General features: G+C 37.7%; 1 protein-coding gene across 1 annotated transcript in view; it reads left to right on the top strand.

Moving 5' to 3' along the window:
- The window catches only part of MAN1A2 (mannosidase, alpha, class 1A, member 2), a 76,200-nt gene that overhangs the window by 29,752 nt on the left and 22,657 nt on the right, over window positions 1-23,791 (top strand). The window contains exons 5-8 of the mRNA XM_004689599.2: window positions 4,446-4,526; window positions 12,525-12,619; window positions 15,060-15,183; window positions 16,193-16,286. Coding sequence (XP_004689656.1) covers window positions 4,446-4,526; window positions 12,525-12,619; window positions 15,060-15,183; window positions 16,193-16,286 — 394 coding nt within the window. The remainder of the gene's footprint in view (window positions 1-4,445; window positions 4,527-12,524; window positions 12,620-15,059; window positions 15,184-16,192; window positions 16,287-23,791) is intronic.

The raw sequence follows: 23,791 nt of genomic DNA, 5'->3' as shown, positions 1-23,791 counted from the left end.
TAATTCAGAAAAATTTTAAATTCCCTTTTCTTCTTTTGGAATTATTGACTATTATTTAATTTTTGCATAAAACACAGACTCCCATCTTTTTACTTTTTTAAAGATTTATTTATTTATGCTTACAGAACTGGGGTACAGGCCAGAGGTGTGGGTGGTGAGAGGATTCCCCAGAGACAGAGTGGGGAACAGAAGAGACAGATGCTCTGAAATATACTGCTGAAGGGAGTAGCAGGCAGGTCCAGAGAGGTCTGCCACACCATGTGGGTCAGCTTCCTGGCCAGCGATTGAACTCGTGCTGCAGGGGCTTCCGAGAGCCTCCTAATGTGGTGCTTTAGCCCATTGTACCACCAGGGAGAGCCCAGACTCCCATGTTTTAAAAAAAATTTGTTTTTGTTATTACTTGAAGCAGTGTGTTAAGGCAGTAGTTAGAAAAAAAGCACATTGAGTAAATGCAGGAAACCATAAACTGCTTTATAAATGATACCTGTGTGTTTCAAAAGATTTGATAATTTTTTATACTTTTGGTAAGACTTTAAAACTAGGCCTGTCTCCATCCTGCAGCATCCTGGCATAGTTGAATTGGTACTGCAGATTTGAAGCCCATCACATGTACATTCTGACTATGCAACTTGGGAAATTTCCTTATTCTTTTTCATCCTTTATAAGGTTGCTATCCCATTGTAATGTTGTAAGGATTATTTGAGGTAATCTGGTAATATTCTTTTCAGTTAAATGGTAGCAATTATTTTTCATTTACCATCTTTTCCAGAGAGATGTATGAACTGTTTTGTCATATTCGTTGTCGTCTGTCATGATATGTGTGCTTTGCTCTTCCTTCCGACTGTAATTAGAAGTCACTCTTCTATGTTTTTTTCCGGCTGACTCTGCATCATTGAGATACATTGTTAATTATATTATTCTAGGACTTTGGTCATGTCTCACTCAAGTGAGTTTTTAGTCTCACTTAGATTTTGGTTTGGCTGGGATTGGCAGACAACCTAATGTAAAAGGGCAAACCAAACAGGTGTCTTTTTATTTCTCTCTGTAAATCAAGCACAGAGGTAAGCAGTTTAGGGTGTGTCTGGGTAGCTTCTTGATGAGCAGAGGTTCTGTGTCTTATTTATTGCTCTGTCTCCTTCAGAGTTGTAGACCTTCAACCTCATGGTACAAGGTGGTTTCTCAAGATAAGGTGGATAAACCTTCCATTTGCAGAAAGCTGGGAGGGTTAGTGGAAAGATAGGTAACTGTTCTTTAAGAATACCGTTTGGCAGTTGGTTACCCCATTTTTCTTGTATGCTATTCAGGAGATCTTAATGTTGAGACTCCCTCTTACTACTAAGGAAAGCTAAGAAATGTGGCCTTTGTTTCTGTTGATAAATAGCTAGATGATCCTTATAGTCTTTTTATATTTCATCTAGGTAATCCCTGCTGGAAGGTCATAAAGAGATATTCCTATATTTAATTATAAACAGTTAATTTGTTTAAAAGCAAATAATGATTTGCTTTTGCATTTAGGTCTTTAATCCATATTAAACATTATGTATATAGGGTGAGATAAGAAATTATCATTTGATTCCAGCACTATTTGTATCCTCATTGTATTAATACATACCATATTAGTCAAATATTAGTCATTTTAGTCTGTTTTTTGTTGCTTTTCTTTACCCCTGTATCAATACTAAACTGTGTTAGCGATAATATTTTGATATCTGATATTTTCAATAGCTATATCTGATAGATAACATGTATATACACACACATACACATCTTGATGTTCCCTCTTATTCTACTTAGCAATTCTCAGTTTATTGCATTTTAAACAAATTTTTAAAAGATTTATTTATGCATACAGAACTGGGATACAGGCCAGAGGTGCAGGGGTACTGAGAGGATTCACCAGAGACAGAGTGGGGAGCAGAACAGGCAGATTGACGAAGCACAAGCACACTGTTAAAGGGATCAGCGGGGAGACAGGAGAGGTCTGCTATGTCAGTCTATTGCTTTTTTAAACTCTGGAAACCTGTATTGAATTTCTGTAAGGGTTGTATTCAATTCATAGACTAATTTGGAGAGAATTGGCATTTGTGTGGGTTCTCGTATTCATTAACATGGCCGCTTTGTAAAAGCTAATATCTGTGTAACACTTGGCTCAGTCAAGAGCCTGAATATAGCATTTATTTTAATTAGAGAATTAATGTGTAGAATTGTTAACCAAGTGATGGGGAGTTGAAAAGAAAAAAAGAGAATGTTGTGGTGTCCTGAAACTACACTGCAGGAGAGAGGCAGCACCCCCGTGACTGTGAGAACAGTGAGTGCAGAGAGGTCTTGGACGTTAAAATACGGGTTGCTTGGGACTGCTGGTACATTGGCTGCTCTTACAGGGCTGCTCAGGGGGGATGCTGGCTTTTCAGGAGAGGCCACCTCTTTGGTGCTGGGCATCTCAGATTAGGCACAGGGAGGCAGATTTGGGGCAGATGTGTATCAGGGGGACGGAGGCTGAACCCAGCTGCTCTAGCCAGAGTGAAGAACCAGGACTGGTTAGACAGTCCAAAAGGGACAATAAAAAAAGAGTAAATGGGACTGAAAGTGGTAGTTGTGGGGACTTACTATTTCACATGGGTTGGCTACTAAAGGACTTTTTGTTGAGGTGACATTTCTGACAAGAGACCCCAGGTGAGCCCTGTGGCCATGACGCTCGTTCCTGTGGACGTGATCACTGAGTATAGGACTAGAGGTTGACGGTGATGGTCTCGGAACCTTTTAAAGGTGTGGTTCCGTAGTCTTGTGCTTCTCGTAGGCTATCAAGAAGTCTGTGCAGCACAATTTTTAAAAGGTAATCTGTCTTTTTTCCTCTTTGTTTTTGTCTTTGCTTTGTGGTAATTGCACATGTCTACTTGGGGATTATTATAGTTTACTTTTACGTCAGTTTGTGCCTTTTCCCATCTCAGTTGTAATCCCCATGGGCTTCCCATCACCAAATCTTGTGGATTATTCTTTACAGAATTCAGTGCTTAATACATCAGAGGGCTTTTACTTTTCATCAGTTTTGGAAGATTCTTAGTAATCACTCTTTGAATAATGCCCCTCCCCCATTCTCTAGCTTTTCTCCCTCTGAAACTTCTCTTGTGTCTCATGTGAGGGAGGGTATAAATTTTACAAATAATCACATGGGAATTGCATGGTGATAAATCCCATGTTAATTGGGGATATTCGTGATTATTTTACAACAGTATTTTGCATTAAGTGTTCACACTTGACAGGTGATATTTGCACATCCATGTGCAGGTGTGTAAAACTGGCAGGAGTGAGTTTGACCCTCCTGGGATAGTAAGTGTCTTAGTGAAGTGAGTAATAGAAGAGTGAGGCAAAGGGATGTTGGTAGGGGATGACATCAGAGAGGATGTGGGAATCTGGTGTGTAGAGTCTGATCAGCCTCTTTTACTGAGCATGACGGCACTGAGTGTAAGGTCTGTATAGAGTAAGTCCACCCCAAGTGAAGACCACAGGACTCACTGCAGCTTTCTGGTACTCAAGAACATGGAGAGGAGGAGGGTCAAGATGAAAACAAGGAAACTGGCTAGAGAGGTTATTGTTTTTCCACCCTCTTTTCTCTCTATAGTTAGGAATAGCTACTACTGCCCTGTGATGCCAGTGTATGGGGACTGTGTGAAGGCATACAGAGCACTTTACTTTCAGGATGGAGGAATGGCAGCTGAATTAAAAATAATTAAATTGCTAATTTCTGTCAGTAATTTGCATTTTGGAAAAATAATAGTCTTATCATTTGTTATCATACTATTAGTTTTTATGCTTATAGAGCACCTGCATTCTTGAGGAAGTTTATATATTGTCCCATATGTTCACTTTTTTATTACAATGTTTTCCTATATTTTGTCTAAATTGTTTGGATTTCATTTTGATCAATATGTGAAATGAATACCTAAATTAATTTCTGACCTAGGAGCTAGTTTTCTCAACTTTATTCATTGAATTCCATCATTATTCTTAGTGCCTCTCCTAACATTTATTATGTTATTATATAAACTAGTGAAAAATTTAAAATTCATGAGGAGAGATAGAACTAAAGAATGGATGTTATGCCACAGTGTTAGCACAGAAGGACAGCGCCTGCCAGAGAGTGTGCTTCCGGAATGGAAGAAGCGAAGGCTTTCCTGAGGGAGAGCGAATACATGAATGGCAGCAAGTACATTGACAGTTTCAACACGCCACAGGAGATACATGAGAATGGCCGCCTGCCTTGGGACTGAGAATCTGGTGGAGAAACAGGCATTCCGTCCCGGAAGGTGGGCTTGTAGTTGTGTGAGGAACAAAGTTCTGGAATTTGAGAAGACATTCTCCATAAGGAATCTGTGGGAACATTTGAAGTACTGAGATGATTTTGAAAATTGCAAGGCTTTAGATGAAGTTTTTCAATGTTTTCACAGAATTCAGAGGTTTCCGTGTTTGAGGTCAACATCCGGTTCATCGGCGGCCTCCTCGCAGCCCATTACCTGTCAGGAGAGGAGGTGAGCAGAGCGCCGAGGGGATTGGGGTGGGAGGGCGGTGTAAGATGTGATAAGACAAAGGATTCCCCAACGGCACGCTGGTTCTGGAAGGTCTAATACTGAACTAAGCTAAAGTTTTGCAGAAATACCTGGATCCTTCAGATCCAAGCAGGCGTCCTAGGAATAATGATATTTTCATTTTGAGAATGTCAGTAGACAACTTCATCACAGAGCCTAGCTTGTATTAGCGTGGCTCTTTGGAGGAGTGACCTTCTTCCGAATTTGCCATTGTAAGGTCCATTTAAAGAAGGAAAGAAACTAAAAAGACCAGAATTAAGGAATGAATCAGGAAGAGAGAAGGAATACAGACCCTAAGACCAAAAATTAATTATTAAAACTGCCTGTTTGGAAACTGCCTTGTAATGCATTACTGTGATACTTGGACACGAAACTCTGAATCACAGACTTACTTGGACCTGCAGGGCTGGAGAAGCGGGTTAAAGGATGGATGGGCTTAGAGAGTGGGAAAGGTTACGGTTACAAGGAAGAAACTGTAAATCATTTCTCTTTTGTTTTCTGCGATTCTATACTTTGTCCCTATGTTTGACAGTTTGCTGATCTAAATGACTCTTAACAGCTCTTGATAAATGTGGTAAAATTCATCTTCTGTGCTTGTGTTGCTAACTTTCAAGTAAACATTTTTAGGTTATTTTTCCCCTATAGATTCTAGAATTCGGTTGTTAGCCTTTCCTATGTTTCTGTTACTATTATATTTCATTCTGAAATTTTTATGATTTATATGCTTATATTTTAAATCCTTTTGTCTGCTTGTGTGTGTAAAAATTGAATATTCACGTTCTGCTATTTTCTTTACAAATAGTATATTTGAAGATGCCAGTGATTAATATATAATATTGGATAGCTTACTTAGTATATAATTTTGCTGTCAAACTTGATAACGGTGATTCTATACTTTGGGAAACACTGACCTAGCTTATATATATATATATATAAAGTCACTTAATTTAATTGATATGTTTGTTTTGTTCCTTTGTTTTGTTTCTTTATATGCCACATAGAAGTGAAGCCATCTGGTATTTTTCTTTCTCCTTCTATGTAGTATTCCATTGTGTATTTTATACACACACACGTATATGTATGAAATATATATACATATATATGCACATGCATATGTATGAAATACATATATAAATCCATTTTCTGCCCTTTGCAACTTAGGTGTTTTCCATAACTTGACTATTTAACTAGTGCTGCAGTGGACAGAGGAGTGCGCAGCATCCCTTCAAATCAGTGTTTTGGCATGCACTCCTAGATAGCTAGGAGTGAATGTATGCTGGGCCCTATGGTGGATCTGTTTGCAATATTTTGAGAGGATTTTAAATATCTGCTTTTCTGAAATATTATTTATGACTTAGAAAAAAATTCCCCCATTTTGATTTTGATAGAGCATACCTCTAGTAACCAGCAGCGCCGTCAAGAGATTCTGTCATCCCATGAACCACACTTTACCACCTTATCATCGCCCCCACTGGCCATGCTGGAGCCTCACTCGCGTGCCCTTTACTTGTGTGACCTCGCACCCTCAGTGGGCCCCAGCCTCTAGGACGTTGCTTCCTACCCTCAGTGTCCCCTCTGGGCCTTGACCCCTGGCTTCTGGAGTAAAATTTAACAACATGAAGGGGAGGCAAATTTGTTCGGTACCTTCAGCTTTGGTGTTTTTTTCCAGGTTACCCATTACAAGATGTCCTTGAGGAATGAGATGTTTTCCCCCTTACCGTCATGCTTATCTGACTATGTAGAGGAAGTTTTTGTTGTCGTGTGCATAGTTGACATACTTGATTAGTTTTCACACCAAAATACTGCTCCAAAAATTGTCTTCACCTTGTGAAAGAGGAACATTGCACTAGGAGCCGGGTCTGAAGGTGGAAACAAAATATTAAAATTTTTCTTGCTATTCTAGGAAAATTAAATGCTGGGGAAATAATAGATGATTGCAGCATTTTTCACTTTTGCAATTTTTCTGCTTTACACTTCAAAAGAAACATTTTGAAATGGTGGGAAGCACATAGGATTTGGAATTGAAAGTTTTATTCCCTACTGACTCTTTTTCGTAATGCTATTCTACCTAGTGTTCAACATGAAAATGTGAAAGAATTCACCTGAGTGTTGTGAAGATTAAGTTACACAAAATACCTAGTGATAGTACCTGAGTCAGTACATATTATGTTTTTTCTTTGATTTTTTTGCTGTTTGGTCATAAATATTCTGTTTCTATAGGTACAGAATCCTTCTACTTATTTTAAAACATAAATTAACCTTTTAGGATTCAGTCTACTAAAAGTAAATATAAGCTAGAATATTAGTTATAATTGATAACATGACTAAAGTGCTACAGTAATAATGTAGCTTGAATGAAAAGTATTTATATTCATTCTGTTCCTAACACTGGAGCCAAATGAGGCTTATACGCCATCCTCACAAAGTAGTCCCCTTCCCTGTTGATTTATTGATATCATACTTGTGAAAATTTGTCATTTTATTTTCTCAGAACAAGGCTATTTATATTAAACTATCACAAGTTTATAGATAGTCATGAGTTATTATGTTTCCCTGAGATATATAGCATTTCTTTTACAGGATTGTTTCTTCATTTTTTAGTGGCTATCAAAGTGACATCCCTTTTTGAATAGGGAAATAACATAATTTACATAGATTACTGCATCTAAAATCTGTCAGATAAGTAGAAAAATGATAATGTGAAGTTTAATGCATTTTCACAGATAATAAAAACAAACAACAACCCAAAATATTTCTTTACCAAAACATAAATGTTCTTTATTGCCTTATGTAGGATAACTTGAGTAAGTTCAGGAAAATTTTAAAGTCATAATACATTTCTTTTTACTTAAATTCTTTAATTAAAATTCTGAAATAAAAAAATAGTATTAGAGCATTTATTTTTCCTAGTTTAAATAATTATTGTCTTTGCTGCAATTTTCAATTTTTCTTTTTAAAAAAGAAAAACCTCATTGCTGGTGATGGCACACAGGTGATGTGATGGGAAGCCCGCGGAGATTACAAATGAGCTGGAAAATGTACAAAATGATATAAAAATAAGCTATTAAAAAGAAAAACCTCATTGCTCCAGCAGTAGTTGCTATTTTCACTGAAAAATTGACCTCTTTCTTTCCTGTGGATGTGTTGGTAATTGGGAAATACAGCCCACTAGACTTTCCTGATCTAGCTAACGTCTTAAGTACATGCCAACATTTTCCTTTTGTATGTCAGTTCATTTACGCATATGTAAGACAGTTGATGGGAGGCCTAGTAGACACCGAACACTGCGAATACTAGCTTGAGAGAAGAATTTCCTCTGTTCATTTCAAGTATTTTGAGTTTGAGGTGTTGATATAGTTAGGTGAAAATGGATGGAAGACAGTGAATCTGGTGCTTAGTGGAGAAGTCCTGCCGCAAGCTGCTTGTCTGTGAGCCAGGTACTCTGTAGCCGGAAAGTGAAAACAGGCACATGTGGAATTGCACAGAGAGACAGTTTAGGACAGCCGGAAGGCGACCTAGATCAAGTCTCGACACGCACGGCCTGAAAGGCCAGCAGTGAGGAGGGGAGTCAGTGGCAGACAAGGAGTCTGTAGGGTTACTGAGCACCAGGGAAGAAAGTTTGAAAGAGGAACTGGACAGTAATGACTGAAAATGCTCTTTACTCAGATGTGTGACTAACTTCAGCAGGTTTTCATTTCGTGACATGATGGAAACAAAAAGCCATGTTGAAAGAGATTGAAGAGTGAGTGGGAGGTGAAGACCTGGATACGCTAAATCAGACAGTTTTGGGAAGGTGCTTGTGATCTTAGTAGCTGGAAAAGGCAAAATGAAAAAGACAACTTATATGTGTGTGTACATACCGAAAAGGTGGATGGAGATTACAAAGTATGGCTAACATTAGGCTCAGAATAAAGGAACTGTATGACTTTTCTCCCTTTTAATTTTCCTGGTTTTTAAAATAAACAAGTATTTAATAATAGATAATGTCAATGTTGGGATGATTTATCTGTTGAACGTGCTAGCTACTTTAAAACTAGCTAATGTGAAGATTTATTAATTAGACATTAAGTTAATTAGGGCAGTGCTAGATTTAAAAAAAAAGAAGAAGAAAAGGTGGTATGGAGGGGCGCCTAAGGAAGCAGCCAGGGCTGAGGGAGTCTGGAGGGAGGGTTCTGTAGAGCTGCCGCGCAGACCTGTAAGGAAAGTGTGCTTTCTGACTGGTCCTGTTGCTGGTATTTGGAGGGACGGTGGGGTAATGAAGGTAGGTCTGCCGGAGTCAGAGAGACTGCAAGGTAGACTAGGCTACTCCGCAGGAAGGCGCTGTTGTTACTTCTCATGTGAAGTCAGCAACAGGCCTTGAAGTCCCTGCATACTTTCAGTGGGGACACCAAGAGTAGAAAGCCCTGATGGCACAGTTTCACGGATGAGGTACTGTCTGACCGTCCACAGCAGACTGGCTTTCAGTTGCTGTGAGTGAGGTTCTCCAAGTTCATCTGTAATGCAGTGCACCGTGTTATAAGGGATTCATTACGGGCCCAGTGGGTCATCCCTGTGGGATTTAGGTAGGAGTGAAGATGGGGGTTTGTACAACTAATATAAGTAAATATAGCTTTCACTGTGCCTTTACCATGCACAACACAGTGGGTCCTTGTTTCCTGACCCACTAGTTTCATGATATCTTTCAATATCATGAATGGTCGTGGCAGGCTAACTTCTTAGCTTGAAAGGAAGTATGGTAAAATCTTGAATTTCAGCGAGACTTTAAAAATAGTCTGCAGACTCATTTTGAGTGGGAAGTGTGTGTCACTTATTTCTCCCTCTATGTTAGCTTACAGTTTTGTGTTAACAGCCTTCACTGGGTGCAGGGAACACCTGCCCAGTCTTTTGTCTGTTCCTACCCATGGTGATAATGAAAATTTTTCCAGAACGTAGTATACAGAGTCAAAACAGTTAAGAAACATAAAATAATTCAGTAAAATAATTCAAAGAATGTTTAGTAGGAATCTCACATGAGTTTAAATAAATGACAGAAAATCAATATTTGAAAAGACATGAAGGACAAGGAGGAAATAGTAAAAGCTACCACAGAGAAAGGACTTAAGAAAAGAATGACAATTAACAGCAGAGTTCTCAGTAGTAATAGACTTCAGGAGCAACTGCCAACCCCGGATTTTATATTAGTCAGACTGTTGTTCCAGAGGAAGGTAAAGATGAATAAATTAGCAAGATGTTTTGAGAAATTATTAACCGAAAGGTAAGATTAAATAACATGTGATGTAGGAATATGTGTGTTTAGCTGCCTGTATTTGCTGTTTGTGTGTGAGACTGTTTCTGTCTGTCTGTATCTACATCTAATAGAGCGACTGTTCAAGCAGGAACAGAGATTCTGGAGTTGGACTTACTGAGTTTAAATTCAGGTTTACTTCTTACTAGATCTATGATTTTGGATAAGTTGAACTTTGTAAAGATTTTTTTTGGGGGTTAAAATTGTTTTACATTTTTATATGCTTTAGGAGTTACAGGCTCAGACCCGTGCAGATGTATGTATCCACACCACACCTACCTCCAAAGTCCCTCAGATCCTGCTGCCTCCCTCCCAACTCCCACCTTGCCATCCTCCCTTTTTGCCTTAATTTTGTAATCATGTTAAGGGTTTGTTAGTACTTGGGTTCTGTCTGACTCTTGTTTCTCTATATTGCAGCCGTAAGTGAAATCGTTTATCTTTTTATTTTTGACTCATTTTGCTTAGCATTGTCCTCTCCAGTTGCTCCCTGTTGTCGCAAATGGCAAGAGTTCATGTTTTCTGCAGTTAGTAGTATGCCATTCCCCCCAGTGTACACACACACAGGAAGTATGCATAGGTGCCCATGCATGCACTCACACACCCGTGACGCACACACGTGGCATGGGTGCACCTTACAGCTAGCACTCCCCACCGCCTGCCCCCAGTCGCCTGTCCTTGGACACCTTGTAGAGCTGAGACAAGTTAGCTTACTCGTTGTATGCTCAGTTTCCTACATTGTGAAATGAGAGTAATAAATACTTCCCTCATTGGGTTGTTAGGGTTAATTGGGTTACTGTGTGTTTGCGGTTACACTATCATCATCCTCCCAACATTTTTTGCAAAATATGATAAAAAGTCCTTGAAACTTTTGTTAACATTGGGAATCTCAGGGAGATGAGAACAGATAAAGAAGTGGAAAAGGCGATTTTTTTTTATTATAATAAAGGTGTATTCTTTATGATTTAAATTCATACTTGATAAACAACCTATTATATGCTAATCACTCTTTTAAGTACTGAGATACAATAGTTAACAAAAGAAGAACAGTCCTCTCTACCTGTGAATTGCATTTCTACTGGGTGTTAGGCAATAAAGGTAGGCAAGAGAGCTGTGTGTGTGTGTCCTGTGTGTGTACACCCTCATTCACACAAACACATAAACTGTGATAAGCACTAAGGAGAGGAAAAGGTCAGAGTGGAATATTTTGCAGTTAAATGCTCTACCCTTGATCTATATACTCAAAAGATAGAAAATTCTGTGTTTGAAAGAGAAAGAGACAAAGACTGTGTGTGAGTGAACTGTAACAGAATTTCTGTTTGAGAAGGTAAAAAAAAAGTGAGGATTTTTGGATTATGACAGATGAAGCATGCATTGTACGACACAATATGCATTACATGCTAAAAACTAATTTAAGTAATTGTCACCTACTGAGATTTTTCAGAAAATAGAGGCTGGACAGTCATCGTTAGGATTTGCCTTTTTGTACATACATTACTATAAATATACTGTATAAGGAAATTTTTCTGAGTGATGTTACTTGTACTATGAGCAAATAGTAAATTTGTACTGTGAACTATAACTGGTTACTGTGTCAGTTGACGCAGGTAGTTGGAAATTAGAAAATAAGCCATTGATTAGCTCAGTAGTGTGTGTGTGCTTTGTTGAATAATATCAATTTTAGAACTTAGTGCTATTCCAGACCTTAAAGGGAACTTTATAAAACATCCTTATGTCATATTCTTCTCTAACATTTTTTCCCAATAGTGTTCTTGTTCTTAGTTTAATATAATTTCATTTAAGAACTTGAATCTGTTCCAGACCTTCAACTTCTTAACTTATTTTAAGAATCTAATAATGTATTTGATTGCAATGAAAGGATGAGACCTTAAGTAACTAATAACTTTGAAATAAGTTTGAGAGAGGACAAGCGTGAGACATGTAGAACACACCACTTTTCTTAAGAGGATATTCTGACCTAATCTTAGTTTAGAGTCTCTAAATTAATACTCTCCAAAGTGGAATCCAAAGACCGATCTGTGGAATATGCTAAGAGTATTAGACGTGTTATTAGATATTGTCTTGGTAGTAGTACATGATTTTGAAAGTTTGGAAATCACTGATATTTAACAGTTGTTTTGGCTACCAAAAAAGTAGCAGTTGGGATTGAAGAGTGGAGCAAAGTAAACTCTCAAAGTAAATTTGGACCATGGACTCAGATGTTTTCATTCCTGTCAATAATGGTTAAACTTTGATGGAAAATGTTGATACGAACATGCTAATACTAACTTAGGAACATTTTTCCAGTTTGAGTTGTAGTTTTAATACTTGTACTAAGCTTGTATACCATGAATGGAAACTTTTAGCCAAATGTTTTCTCAAACTGCTTTGCCAGCTAAAAATACAGATAGTATTTATGTCAAATTGTGTTCATCAATTTGTTAGTTTCAGACCATTGCATTTGGGTAGCTTGATCAGTGTCCAGTTGCAAACATTTTTTCATATTGCCGTATGCATCATAGTACCAAGGAGATGCTGCCTCTCCCCGCCTCCATAATTCCCATGTAGACAATATATTGTGCTGTGTACCCCCTTGAGAGAGCAGCTTCGTGATGCTTCCTGATGAGTGTAACTTAATAATACTGGTGTTGATCTCTCAGATATTCAAGATCAAAGCCGTCCAGTTGGCTGAGAAACTCCTTCCTGCCTTTAACACACCTACTGGGATCCCCTGGGCAATGGTGAATCTGAAAAGGTAAATTCTTTTGTGGTTATTCCTAGTCTGAGAGAATTAGATGAATTGATTTTTGATCTTTTTAGTTTTAGAATTTTCTAGTTAGTGATTTTCACCAGTACCCCACTGAACTTTTTATTAAGGCTATTTTTTTAATCTCTACATATATGCAGAAACCTGTCTCTTGGAAACATTTTCTGATATTTGAAAATACATTCTTTCCTTTTAAACAGTTCTTAAATCTGTCTTAATCACTCTAGTTCTACTACCTGAGTATAGATTTCTCTTTCTCATCTGTTTGGTTATAAAATACTACTATGTTTCTTCATTTACATTTGGTGCTATAATAGATTTAAAGTATTTTCACTCATTTTTTCACACACTACTTGTTGGTCGTCTTCCAAGTGGAAATGGAATGTGGTGTGCTGAAACAGGACTTCTGCTGCCGAATGTTCGTAGGGCCCTTAGTACATGTTTATACTATTGACGTTAAAAATAAAATTTTAAAGCACTCTTTGCAATTTGTTATGTCCTCGGATAAAGTTACCCGTTCCAGTTAGAAAAGGATGGAATGTTTTCTTTGGACAATTTTATAAACATGTACAGATTACAACTAAAAATTTGAATAATGTAAAGATTTTCACTTGCATTTAAATCATTTATGCTAACTAAATTTTTTTTGGTGCTCATTTGTTCTCCAAATAAAATTTACTGTTTATATTAATACTGGATCTTGGAAATTATGTGGAAATATGACTCTTGATCTAAAAATTAGAAGCATATGTTTTATGAGAGGCATCATGCTGTGACAACATTTTTTGAAAAAGCCAACTTATTTAAGCCTTTTATTTCTAATGGAGAGAACTTTGAGTTTAGATTTATATTTAATATTGAAAATTAAATGTAACTTTTTGATTTCATGCACTATGTTTTTTATAATTTTCGGGTTTACAGTCTTGGTTAAAAAGATTGTCTCTACCTGTGTTTTATAGTCTTAGGGATTTCCAAAACAGGTTTGAATAATACTTTCTTTAAAAATTTCAATATGTGTAATGTTACTTGTAGATTTGCCATCAGTTATCTTTATCAGGTTGCCTTATTCCTTTCTTCCCTTACCGTGAAGATGATCATGTTTTTTCACTTTATTCTGTTAGTATGGTAAATTACTTGTTAGTCAAATGTTAAATCAATATGGATTCCTAGGATATTCCATGTCCATATCCATAGTTTTTATAGTAGGGAAGGGAAGTGTACTTTAAATGGACACATAAGCAAAGGGACAGGCATTTACCATGACCATACAAAGGTGGAGTATGTGGTTTCTGTATTACTGTATTTCTGTCTTTTTTTTTTTTTTTTTTTTTAAGATTTACTTATTCATGCAGAACTGGGTACAGGCTAGAGGCTCAGGGGCGGTGAGAGGCTTCACCAGAGACACAGTGGGGAACAGAACAGGCAGATGGACGAAGTACACTGCTGAGGGGAGCAGCGGGCGGGTCAGGAGAGGTCTGCCACACCATGTGATCACCTCCGGGGCAGGCGGGGATCAAACTCATCAAACTCATGCGAAGCGGCTTTAGCTTCTCAGTGCTGTGCTTTAACCCGCTGCGCCACCAAGGAGGGCCCTATTTCTGTCGTTTTTCAAATAAAAAATACAATGAAAAAAATTTAAAAGTTTTCATAATAGCAAAAAAGTATTAGAAATCTGCTAAACGGTCACAAAGGATTGATTACATGAATTATATCTATTTAGGTAAGGAATGGATTTTCTCACAGGCACTAAAATTTTATTTCAGCATTTGGGACAGGACAGTTTATCATGTGACACTGTCCTGACCATTATAGGACAGGTTACATCTTTGATTTCAGAATTATTAAATACAAGCTGACACTTCAGGGTTTGAGGCAGCTAAAGACTCACATTCTCGTATGCTTACGGAATGGGACAGTCCAAGTGAAAATCTTCAATAACATGAAATTCTGTGTAGTGGTAAAAAACGAGAAAGCTATTTATTAGCTGGTAACGGAAAGACCACTAAAAAACACCTTAAAGAGTGAAATGCAGGGTTCAGAGCAGTAAGTATACTTGGCTGGCTTTGTTTCAGAAAGAAAGAAAATATGAATATGTGTTTGAACAGTTTATATATGCATTAAAAATTCTTTAGTAATATGTAAGAAGCTAATGGAAGTGTTTATATGTTGGACCTGGTAAGGCAAAGAAATGAAGGTGAAATAAAATCTAATGTGATATAAATTTCAATATTGTTTTTGATTTTTAGAACATGTGAATGTGTTACCTGTTCAAAAGAATTTAAAAATAATAAAATAGTATTTTAGATGTAAATAGGATGTTGTGTTAAATGCAGTTGTTTCAGAGAGATTTATTGAAAGTTTATGTACCCATCAGAGTAAAGTCTTGGTTTTTTCTGACCCCGTTTGCTCTTGCTGTGGCTCCCTGCAGTGGTGTTGGGCGGAACTGGGGCTGGGCATCGGCAGGCAGCAGCATCCTGGCTGAGTTCGGGACCCTGCATATGGAGTTCGTGCACCTCAGCTACTTGACGGGGGACCCAGTGTACTACAAAAAGGTGAGGTTCCTGTTTTCCTTGCTTTAATACAGCGTTCTTTACAGTTTACCCAAGACTGGGCTCATGCTTTTAAAATGTGTTTCCAGAAGTACATGTATCCCTACGCTGGCCTTTTGTTCTCTTTACATTATGTAAAGAAGTGTCCTTTTTATTTAGAGCATTTTAAGGTGGTTACAGTTGCTCAAATTGTAACATGAAGTAGCCTTTTTTTTTTTTTAAAAGATTTATTTATTTATGCATACAGAACTGGGTACAGTCCAGAGGTACAGGGCGGTGAGAGGATTGAGCAGAGACAGAGTGGGGAGCAGAACAGGCAGATGGATGAAGCACACTGCTGAGGGGAGCAGGGGGCGGGTCAGGAGTGGTCTGCCATGCCCTGTGGGTCACCTCCAGGTTGGGAATCGAACTCATGTTGAAGTGGCTTTAGCTTCTTAGTGCTGTGCTTTAACCCACTACACCACCAGGGAGGGCCCATTAATGCTTTTGTCATTGGTATTTAACATTGGACTGAAGTGCTGGACTGCTTGTGAAGACAATTAAAATAGGATGAGCAGAAGGCCTAAGTCAAAAAAGAAATAGTAGTTATTTACAGACTGTATGGTTACTTAACATATTAAGAGTCTACATTTAAATCATTAAAAACCAAAAAAAATATTAAATAAAGGATTGATTAGATATTAAAAATCATAAAGATATAGTGCCATTTTACAAAAGAGGTATGGTATAAGGAATATAACACCTGTGTAGCTTTTTAAATTTTTTTTAACTTAAAAAAAACAGCCAATTTAGAGATAAACCAAAATGAAATCCCTGGGAAAGTCTCTAGTTTCTTAATATATATCATGATTTTCTTTTCCTTCTTTAAAAATAGCTTTTCCTGACCAAGACGCTCACAGAGCAGAGGTGGTAGAATTGGTTCTGTCAGAGAAAAGCACAAAACCTTGAATAAGTGCAAAGCCACTATGTCATTTGTTTATGTTAATTGCTCTTTAAATCTTACTTTACTTAGGTCATGCACATTCGAAAACTACTGCAGAAAATGGATCGTCCAAATGGTCTTTATCCAAATTATTTGAACCCAAGAACTGGTCGCTGGGGTCAGTGTAAGTATTCTAGTACTGAATAATTTTTTTTTTTTTAAAGATTTATTTATTTATTCATATGGAACTGGGGTACAGGCCAGAGATGTGGAGGGTGAGAGGATTCACCAGAGACAAAGAGAGGAGCAGAACAGGCAGATCAACGAAGTACACTGCTGAGGGGAGCAGTGGGCGGGTCAGGAGAGGTCTGCCACGCCATGTGGTCACCTCCGGGGCAGGCGGGAATCGAACTCATGCGAAAGTGGTTTTAGCTTCTCAGTGCTGTGCTTTAACCCGCTGTGCCACCAGGGAGGGCCATAGTACTGAATAATTTTTAGAACGTTGCTTTTGTTCTTTTTCCCAGAAAGTACTACTATGACTGTGTTTAGGCATTAGGCCTTGTATTTTCTCCAAATAAATAGAAAATGAGCTTGCTTGATGTAATGCAGAGCACATCACAGATAGTTAGAAACTTGGTGACGGGCCCTGTTAACTAGTCGAACTTAACTTTTCCTTTGGCAAGTTTCTAATCTCTTACAACTTCTTCAGTTTTTCTATTTGTAAATTGGAAACACTAACCTATTACCAAAGTATTTTATTTCATGTATGTGAGTGTGCTAAATATAGTGCGGCATTTGTGAAGTGTTGCCCTGTAAACCCTGTGTTTTAATGTAAATAGCAGCATGCCTTGGGGTACGTCGATATTAAAGGAATAGTAAGAGCAAGTGAGTGTGTTAAGGGATCCGAAAGGGCAGGTTCTCTTTGACCGAAAAGAAGGTATCAGTGTCTGTCATTACCATTTCTGTGCTAAGTTATTGGATACATGAATTGAGTTATGAGTTTTGATTTTAGTGAATTAAATTAAGACGGGAAATAGGGGCAGAATCTGTATGACTTGGTCTGAAACTGGGACCGTGCGGGCTGGCAGTGCAGGCAGGCACACTTAGAAGTGGCTAGAGCATAATGTAGACGCTGGAGTGAGAGACCTACAGTGGGTGTCAGACTGTGGTAGAGGTGATCCCTCAGTCTGAGGAGAAGTATTTTGGTTTTGGAGGGTGCTTGTTAGAGCTCTAGAATCGATCATTGGAGGAACTGATTTTCAAAAAATAATAATAATGCTTAGATGGCAGGGTGGGGTTTACAGGATTCTAATGAAGTTGTGAGTTTGTCAGTCGGTTCTCTCTTAATATGTCGTAAAAGTAAACAAATAGAAATTATAACTTTGCCCTTACTGTTATGTGTTTGATTTATTTGTGAGACTAATAAAATCATCATGAAGTAGTAAATAAAAGGTAAAAGTCACAGTCACCTAATTCCATGCATGCAGAATATGACATCTCCTACCAGGAGTAGTGGGATTTGCTTTCAGGCTTCTTGGAAGGAAATTGTCTGTTTTATGAAGGAAAGTGATTGGTAGCGGAGTTACTGTGTCTTTCATGGATCTGGGGCTAGATCAGAATGTTTTTCTCCTCTGAAATTCTTTATCAGTAGCTCATTTTCTCTTTATTTGAAGAAAATAGAAGGTCTAATGCCCAGAGTAAGGTGGTACTTTCTGGGAAAAAATAAAAACCTTGAGATTGGCATTTCTGAAATATAAAATTGCTTTTTTCTTATTCTAGATAATTCTAACTAGTTTGGATGTCTACTCAGTAATTTGGGTTAATTTTACTGCTAATTTTTTCCTTTAGAGTTATATTACAACGTGGGGATATTCTACCATCAGGGGAAATTATGTTCCTTACCTCTATCATGTAACAGTTATATCTTATGTGGCATAACTAATTGTAAAAAGTGAAACCATGAAAGTATTAAAAAATGGTTGACATACAATCAGGAAATCACATAAAGCAAAAATCACAAAAAGGTATAAGGTCTTACTGTATATAAACAATAATTACCTACATGTCATAGCAAGACGTAGGTAACAAGCTACAGAAATATATTTGAACATATTTGGAAAACAAATATCCTTTTTATATAAAAACTCCTAAGTTCATAAGAAAAAAATGACCACCCCAGAGAAATGAAGTGAAAAAGCAAAATACAATGACAGTAAACCAGAGGTTCATCTTTAGCCCTGGTCTCAGGGAAGGCGCCTGGCCCGTGGAGGCGGTGTGGTGTGGACGATGGAGCCGGGTGGGATGAAGCCCTGTCTCTGCTGGGGGCGCTGCTGCAGGGGAGGTTACGAAGGCCATAGGCTATGGAGTGTTTCCACACTGGTCCTCTGCCCCTCTCTTTTCTCACGCAACCATTTACCTAATCAAATGAAGGCAACTTTTAAATGGAAGACACTGTTCTCTTTTACATTGGTGAAGCAAATAAATATGTCTGTATTTAGAGAGTTAAGAAGCGTGAAAATTTGCATGCCCTTTGAACCAGTGACTCACTTTTTAGACATATAGTCCAAAGGAATTTTCAGAAATTCATGTCTGTGTGGTTTATTTACAGTAACTGTGGAGCTACTTATAATATAGGGGGAATTTGGGAGCATTCTGAAGCAGTGATGAAGCAGTACAATAGAAGTTTCTGTGGTGATGGAAAATTTCTATACGATGCTCCCTAAAACATCCGTCACTGCTGGTGAGGGGGGCTGTCGGACACTGGAAATTTTGCTAGTATGAGCTTGGACCTGAATTTTAAATTTTACTTTAAAATATTTAAGTTTAAATCGCTTCTTGTTATTAGTGCCTAACTGATAGGATAAGTGGTTTTTAATTCTTGCATGAAAGAGATTTGGTTAAATAATTTACAGTTCTTTCAGATGTGGTACATTATTCATTGAAGATTTTTTGATAGAGTAGTTGACATAGATAAATATGAACTGTCTAGAAAGTTATTTGTAAAGACAAACATTTTCAGATTATAAACTGTACTAACATGTTAACAGTTTTTCTCAATGTTCATTTCTTTCTTTTACCTTTACTAGTCTGTTTTATAATAAATATCTATTACCTTTGAAGTAAGATTAAAAATATTTTTAAGTAAAAAAGACAATGTCATCTTCCAGGCCAACATCTTAGAATACTGAAAAAAATTAAATAATTGAAAACTGCCAGCCTCGGAAAGGCCAGTAGTACAGCATCTTATTAAAAATGTAACTTTCTTTTCATCACATGGCGTTGTGAAAATTGTATAGCCACATGAATAAGAAATTATACTGTTAGCAAAAATTAACTCAGTTCATCACAGAGTCTAAAGAACTAGATCGATAAAACTTGTAGAACAAAACATGGACAACTCTTGATTTGTCAATATTCAAAAGCATGGTCAACAATAAAAAATATTGAGAGGTTATAGTTCACTAAAATCGAAAACTTGTTTTTTTTAAAGATTTATTCATACAAAAGTGGGGTACAAGCCAGAGGCGCAGGGGCAGTGAGAAGACTCACCAGAGACAGAGCGGGGAGCAGAACAGGCAGGTTGACGAAGTACACTGCTGAGGGGAGCAGCAGGCGGGTCAGGAGAGGTCTGCCGCGCCATGTGGTCACCTCTGGAGCCAGGGATCAAACTCATGCTGAAGCAGCTGTGGCCGGCTTGCATTGCTGTGTCCTAAACCCGTGGTACCACCAGGGAGGGGCCAAAATTGAAAACTTTTGTGTATTAGGTGGCACTGTCCTGAGAGTAAAAGCCTGCAGAGTGAGCTTTGGCCAGGACAAGCAATGTCCAGTATACAAATGTCCAGAATAGACATTTTTCCTAAAAAGAAAGGAAATGGAAACAAAGCTTGTAGAAAAGACACTGTCATGTTAAATGTCTGTGACATGATCTAGAGACCCTAGTCAGTAAGGAAATGCAAATTGCAATGGAGCACAATGAAATGCTCCTTGACACTGGACCGGGCGGCTGTAGTCAAAAGAAGACAACACGCGCCTGCATGGATGTGGGGGGCTGGGCCCTCGTGCATTGCGGCCGACATTGTACAACGGGGTAGCCACGTGAAGGTCTGGTGGGTCCTCAGAGAACCTAAACGTAGGATTCCATGTGACCCAACATTCACCTCCTAGGCCTATACCCAAGGAGTTGAAAACAGTTTCTCAGAGACTTGCATGCCTGTGCTCACACAGCATTCAATTCACAGTCGCCAGGAGAAACAAGTGCCCAGCTCTGTAGCGGCAGACACATGGGGAGATGGGATGTGTTCTATCCACAGCGTGGAATGCTGTGCACTGTAAAGAGGAGCAAAGTGCTGTCACATCGTCCCGCACAGATGCTGACTTATAAAGCCAGTCACAAGAGAACAAACAGCCTGTGATTCCACTTATGTCAAGGATCTGGGTAGTCGGGTTCATAGATGGAAAGTGGATTAGACTGCTTCAGAGAGGAGTGAAAAATTACTGTTCAAACGTAGGAACTTTCTATGTGGTATGCTAAAAAATTTTGGAAACAGTATAAGAGTTGAACAATATTGTGCATGTAATTAATATCACTAAATGTTATTCTTTAAAAAATGGCTAAAATAGCAACTTTCATATTATATACATTTTACCATAATAAAAGAAATTGTAAGCAAAAAGGTAATTTTTTTTTCATTCATATCTGTTTTTGCCACAGAATAAATGTAGATTACTTCTTCATAATGTATTCACTCTCAGCAGTTATTAACTTTGAGAATTTATGGAGTTGGTCACTGGTTATTTTGGCAAGAGTTCTTTAAAATCCTAGGGGAGCTGCCTGGAGAGCCTTTTAGCAGCTGTGGTCCTTACTAAATTGTCTAATTTGTTCCTTTTAAATTTTCTGTGTATTTTACATCAGTCTCTGCAAAGTGTATCAAATTCCATTATTATCTTTGAGCAGTATACATCTGTCATGTCTATAAATAGTCTGCAAAACAGTGAGTTGAACTGAAATTTAACAATTCAGCTTTGGCTAACTGTATTATAATTAGAGTAATGCTAATGTCTGTGACATGCACATAGCAATCACAGAGAATAATTACTGGTAATTACCTTCAGGAAGAGCACTTGGCAGCAGACAGAAAAGAACATGGTAAGGAAACCTGGATTTCAAGTCACATCATTGTATTTATCTTTCTTCAACTTTATATTTTCACTAGTTTTCTAAGTGCAAAGCTTAATCGCTACCTTCTTATGACCAAAGTGAAGAAAATTTAAGATATTTGTTTTTGCTTATTCATTGATTTTAATGAGTACGGACTGTATCACAATAGAATACAAACTCCTTGAAGGCAGGGTTCTATCAGTTTAGCTTACTGTTGTAGGCTTTGCAGCTAGAACAGGGAGTTTCCAACTCATAAGTGGTTCAGGAAAGAGTTCTGAGCAAATGAAGTACAGAAAGAGTAGAGAGAGAATTTTCTCAGAGCTAAAAGATACTAATATTTAATTGGATATATGCCCACCATGATGAATGTGGGGGTGTAGTGGAGACTCTATTTAAATTTCACCAATGTCAAAATGAAGACCTGAAGCTTAGAAAGGTGAGCTAAGTATGAGAGGGGGAGCTAAGTATGAGCTGTAGAATAGCATCAGATGCCTCACTGATGATACTTGATATGATGAGACATTGGAACTACCTGCAGGAAGCTCTGAGGAAAATGATGCCAAATGTTGAATTTGGTGCCCACATAGAATAAAAGAGAGGATGAGAATAATAAAGACATTTCAGACAGTATGGCTTAATCAGTATGTCTGCTGATACTGTAAATAGATTTTATTGGGATATTCTAAAAGAATATGATTCAGTAAATGTGGTATAAACTAAGGCATAACATTGAGGAAATAATTGTCTTAACCTCCAGGTGATAGCTGTATGGTGTGTTTAGAGAATAACCATATACGGGAGAAGGTCTCCAGAAGAGTAAGAGGGGGAGGGGTGGCTTAATGTAAGTGTTTGAGAGGCCAGGAAACAAAAAATGGCAAAAGTAAAAGATGAGGGACAATAGGAAGGCAACTAGAAGTTCTGAGGAAAAAGGCTTATATAAGACTGTTATTTTTAAAACGTAAACACAAGTAAAATACAGCATTTCTCACAACTGACGAAGCCCAGTGATACTGCACAGCTAGTAATGGTATCATCCACCGAGTCATCCATGGCATTTTGACATAATTGCACTGTCTGTAGATATTTTGTCACAGATGTTTTGATACAGCTGTTCTAAAGCAGTGGTCCTCCAAATATGAGCTCAGTGTCTTTGGATTCACTACCAGACACTGCGCAGAAGGCCGCCTTAGTCATCACTCCATACCAGGCAATTGTAGGGGGAGGGGCCAGCCTTGTGCATGCTGTGCATTTGACATTGTTTAATATTTTACAAGTCCCTGTTACTGTTTATGATTATAAAATATTTAAATAACATCTAATTGTAATTTACCCTCTAAATCTATCATTATCTATTACTCCCCGTATAAAACTCTTAAATGTAAGTATAATGAGTTTGGGAAGCTATTAGAAGCTTAACTGATTTTTTTCCCTGAGATCTGTAGCTTAAAATTATAGCTCTGTCCTCCATTCCTCTAAGTGTCTTCTCTATTACCTAATCACTTAATGTCAGAAAATAATAAAGTGTACATAAAACAGTGGGTTCCTTCTAAATATTTAGGAGATAATATTTAGAGAGGAGATAGTGAAGTAACAACTCATTTGGAAGTAAATGACCATTTTATGTGAACCATAGAGAGTAAATCTATGGGATAGAGAGGTCACCCTTGGAGGTGAGTATGGACTGTGAGATCATATGGCGAGTGAAGACTTTGGGCTTGCTAGAAATGCTGTGTATTTTTATCTTGGTGGTGGTTTCTGTTGGTATATATATGTATGTGAAAATTTATCCAAATCTATATTTACTATCAAGGAACAAAGTGAGAAATAAGAGCTTTTGAGACATAGCCTATATAAGGTAGAAGTGAATTACTAAGCTATCAGCAGACATTGCTTAAGTGAACACTGGCACCTTTCTCTCTTACTACTTTTAAGATTGCTAAATTACAGAAGTTACATGTATTCTGACTGCATAGTATATACCTGTATAATATATAAATGTGTAGAGTAAAAACTAAATGACTCCTTCCATGGAATTTTTCATCATTGACAGTTGTCTTAAACTTTTCTGTGTGTACACTAACGTTTTTAAACATACAAAAATTTTTTAGTGCTATCATTATTCTGAAACTTATCTCCCCCTCCACTCAACAGCGTAAATAGGTGTCCTTCAGTAGCAGTTTACACATTCACCCAATTCTCCTTTGTTATCGGAGGGCTCGCTGTGCTGTTCATACCATGATGCTGGTAGCCACACAAGACATCTTACTTATTTACTAATGGCAACTGCACTGTGTTGGACTGTTTTCTTCTACTCCTGTATTTGTGTATTTATGCAGATATAGACTTAATTCAAGAACTAGATCCTTTGGTTAAATTTTGATAACTACTACAAACCTCCATTTCTAGCAACCATGACCAATAACTTGATCAACATTCAACATTATCACTTTTTAAAAATGTTTGTTGATTAAGTAGATAGAGTAGAATGTCATTGCTACATTTGCTTTCCTGTAATCAGTCACTAGTGGAGT

The sequence above is a fragment of the Condylura cristata genome, unplaced genomic scaffold, assembly GCF_000260355.1.
Source record: "Condylura cristata isolate star-nosed mole 26May11 unplaced genomic scaffold, ConCri1.0 scaffold00026, whole genome shotgun sequence".
NCBI classification, from domain to species: Eukaryota; Metazoa; Chordata; class Mammalia; order Eulipotyphla; family Talpidae; genus Condylura; species Condylura cristata.
The sequence above is the reverse complement of the archived record's forward strand: the minus strand, read 5'-3'. Positions and strand labels throughout refer to the sequence as shown.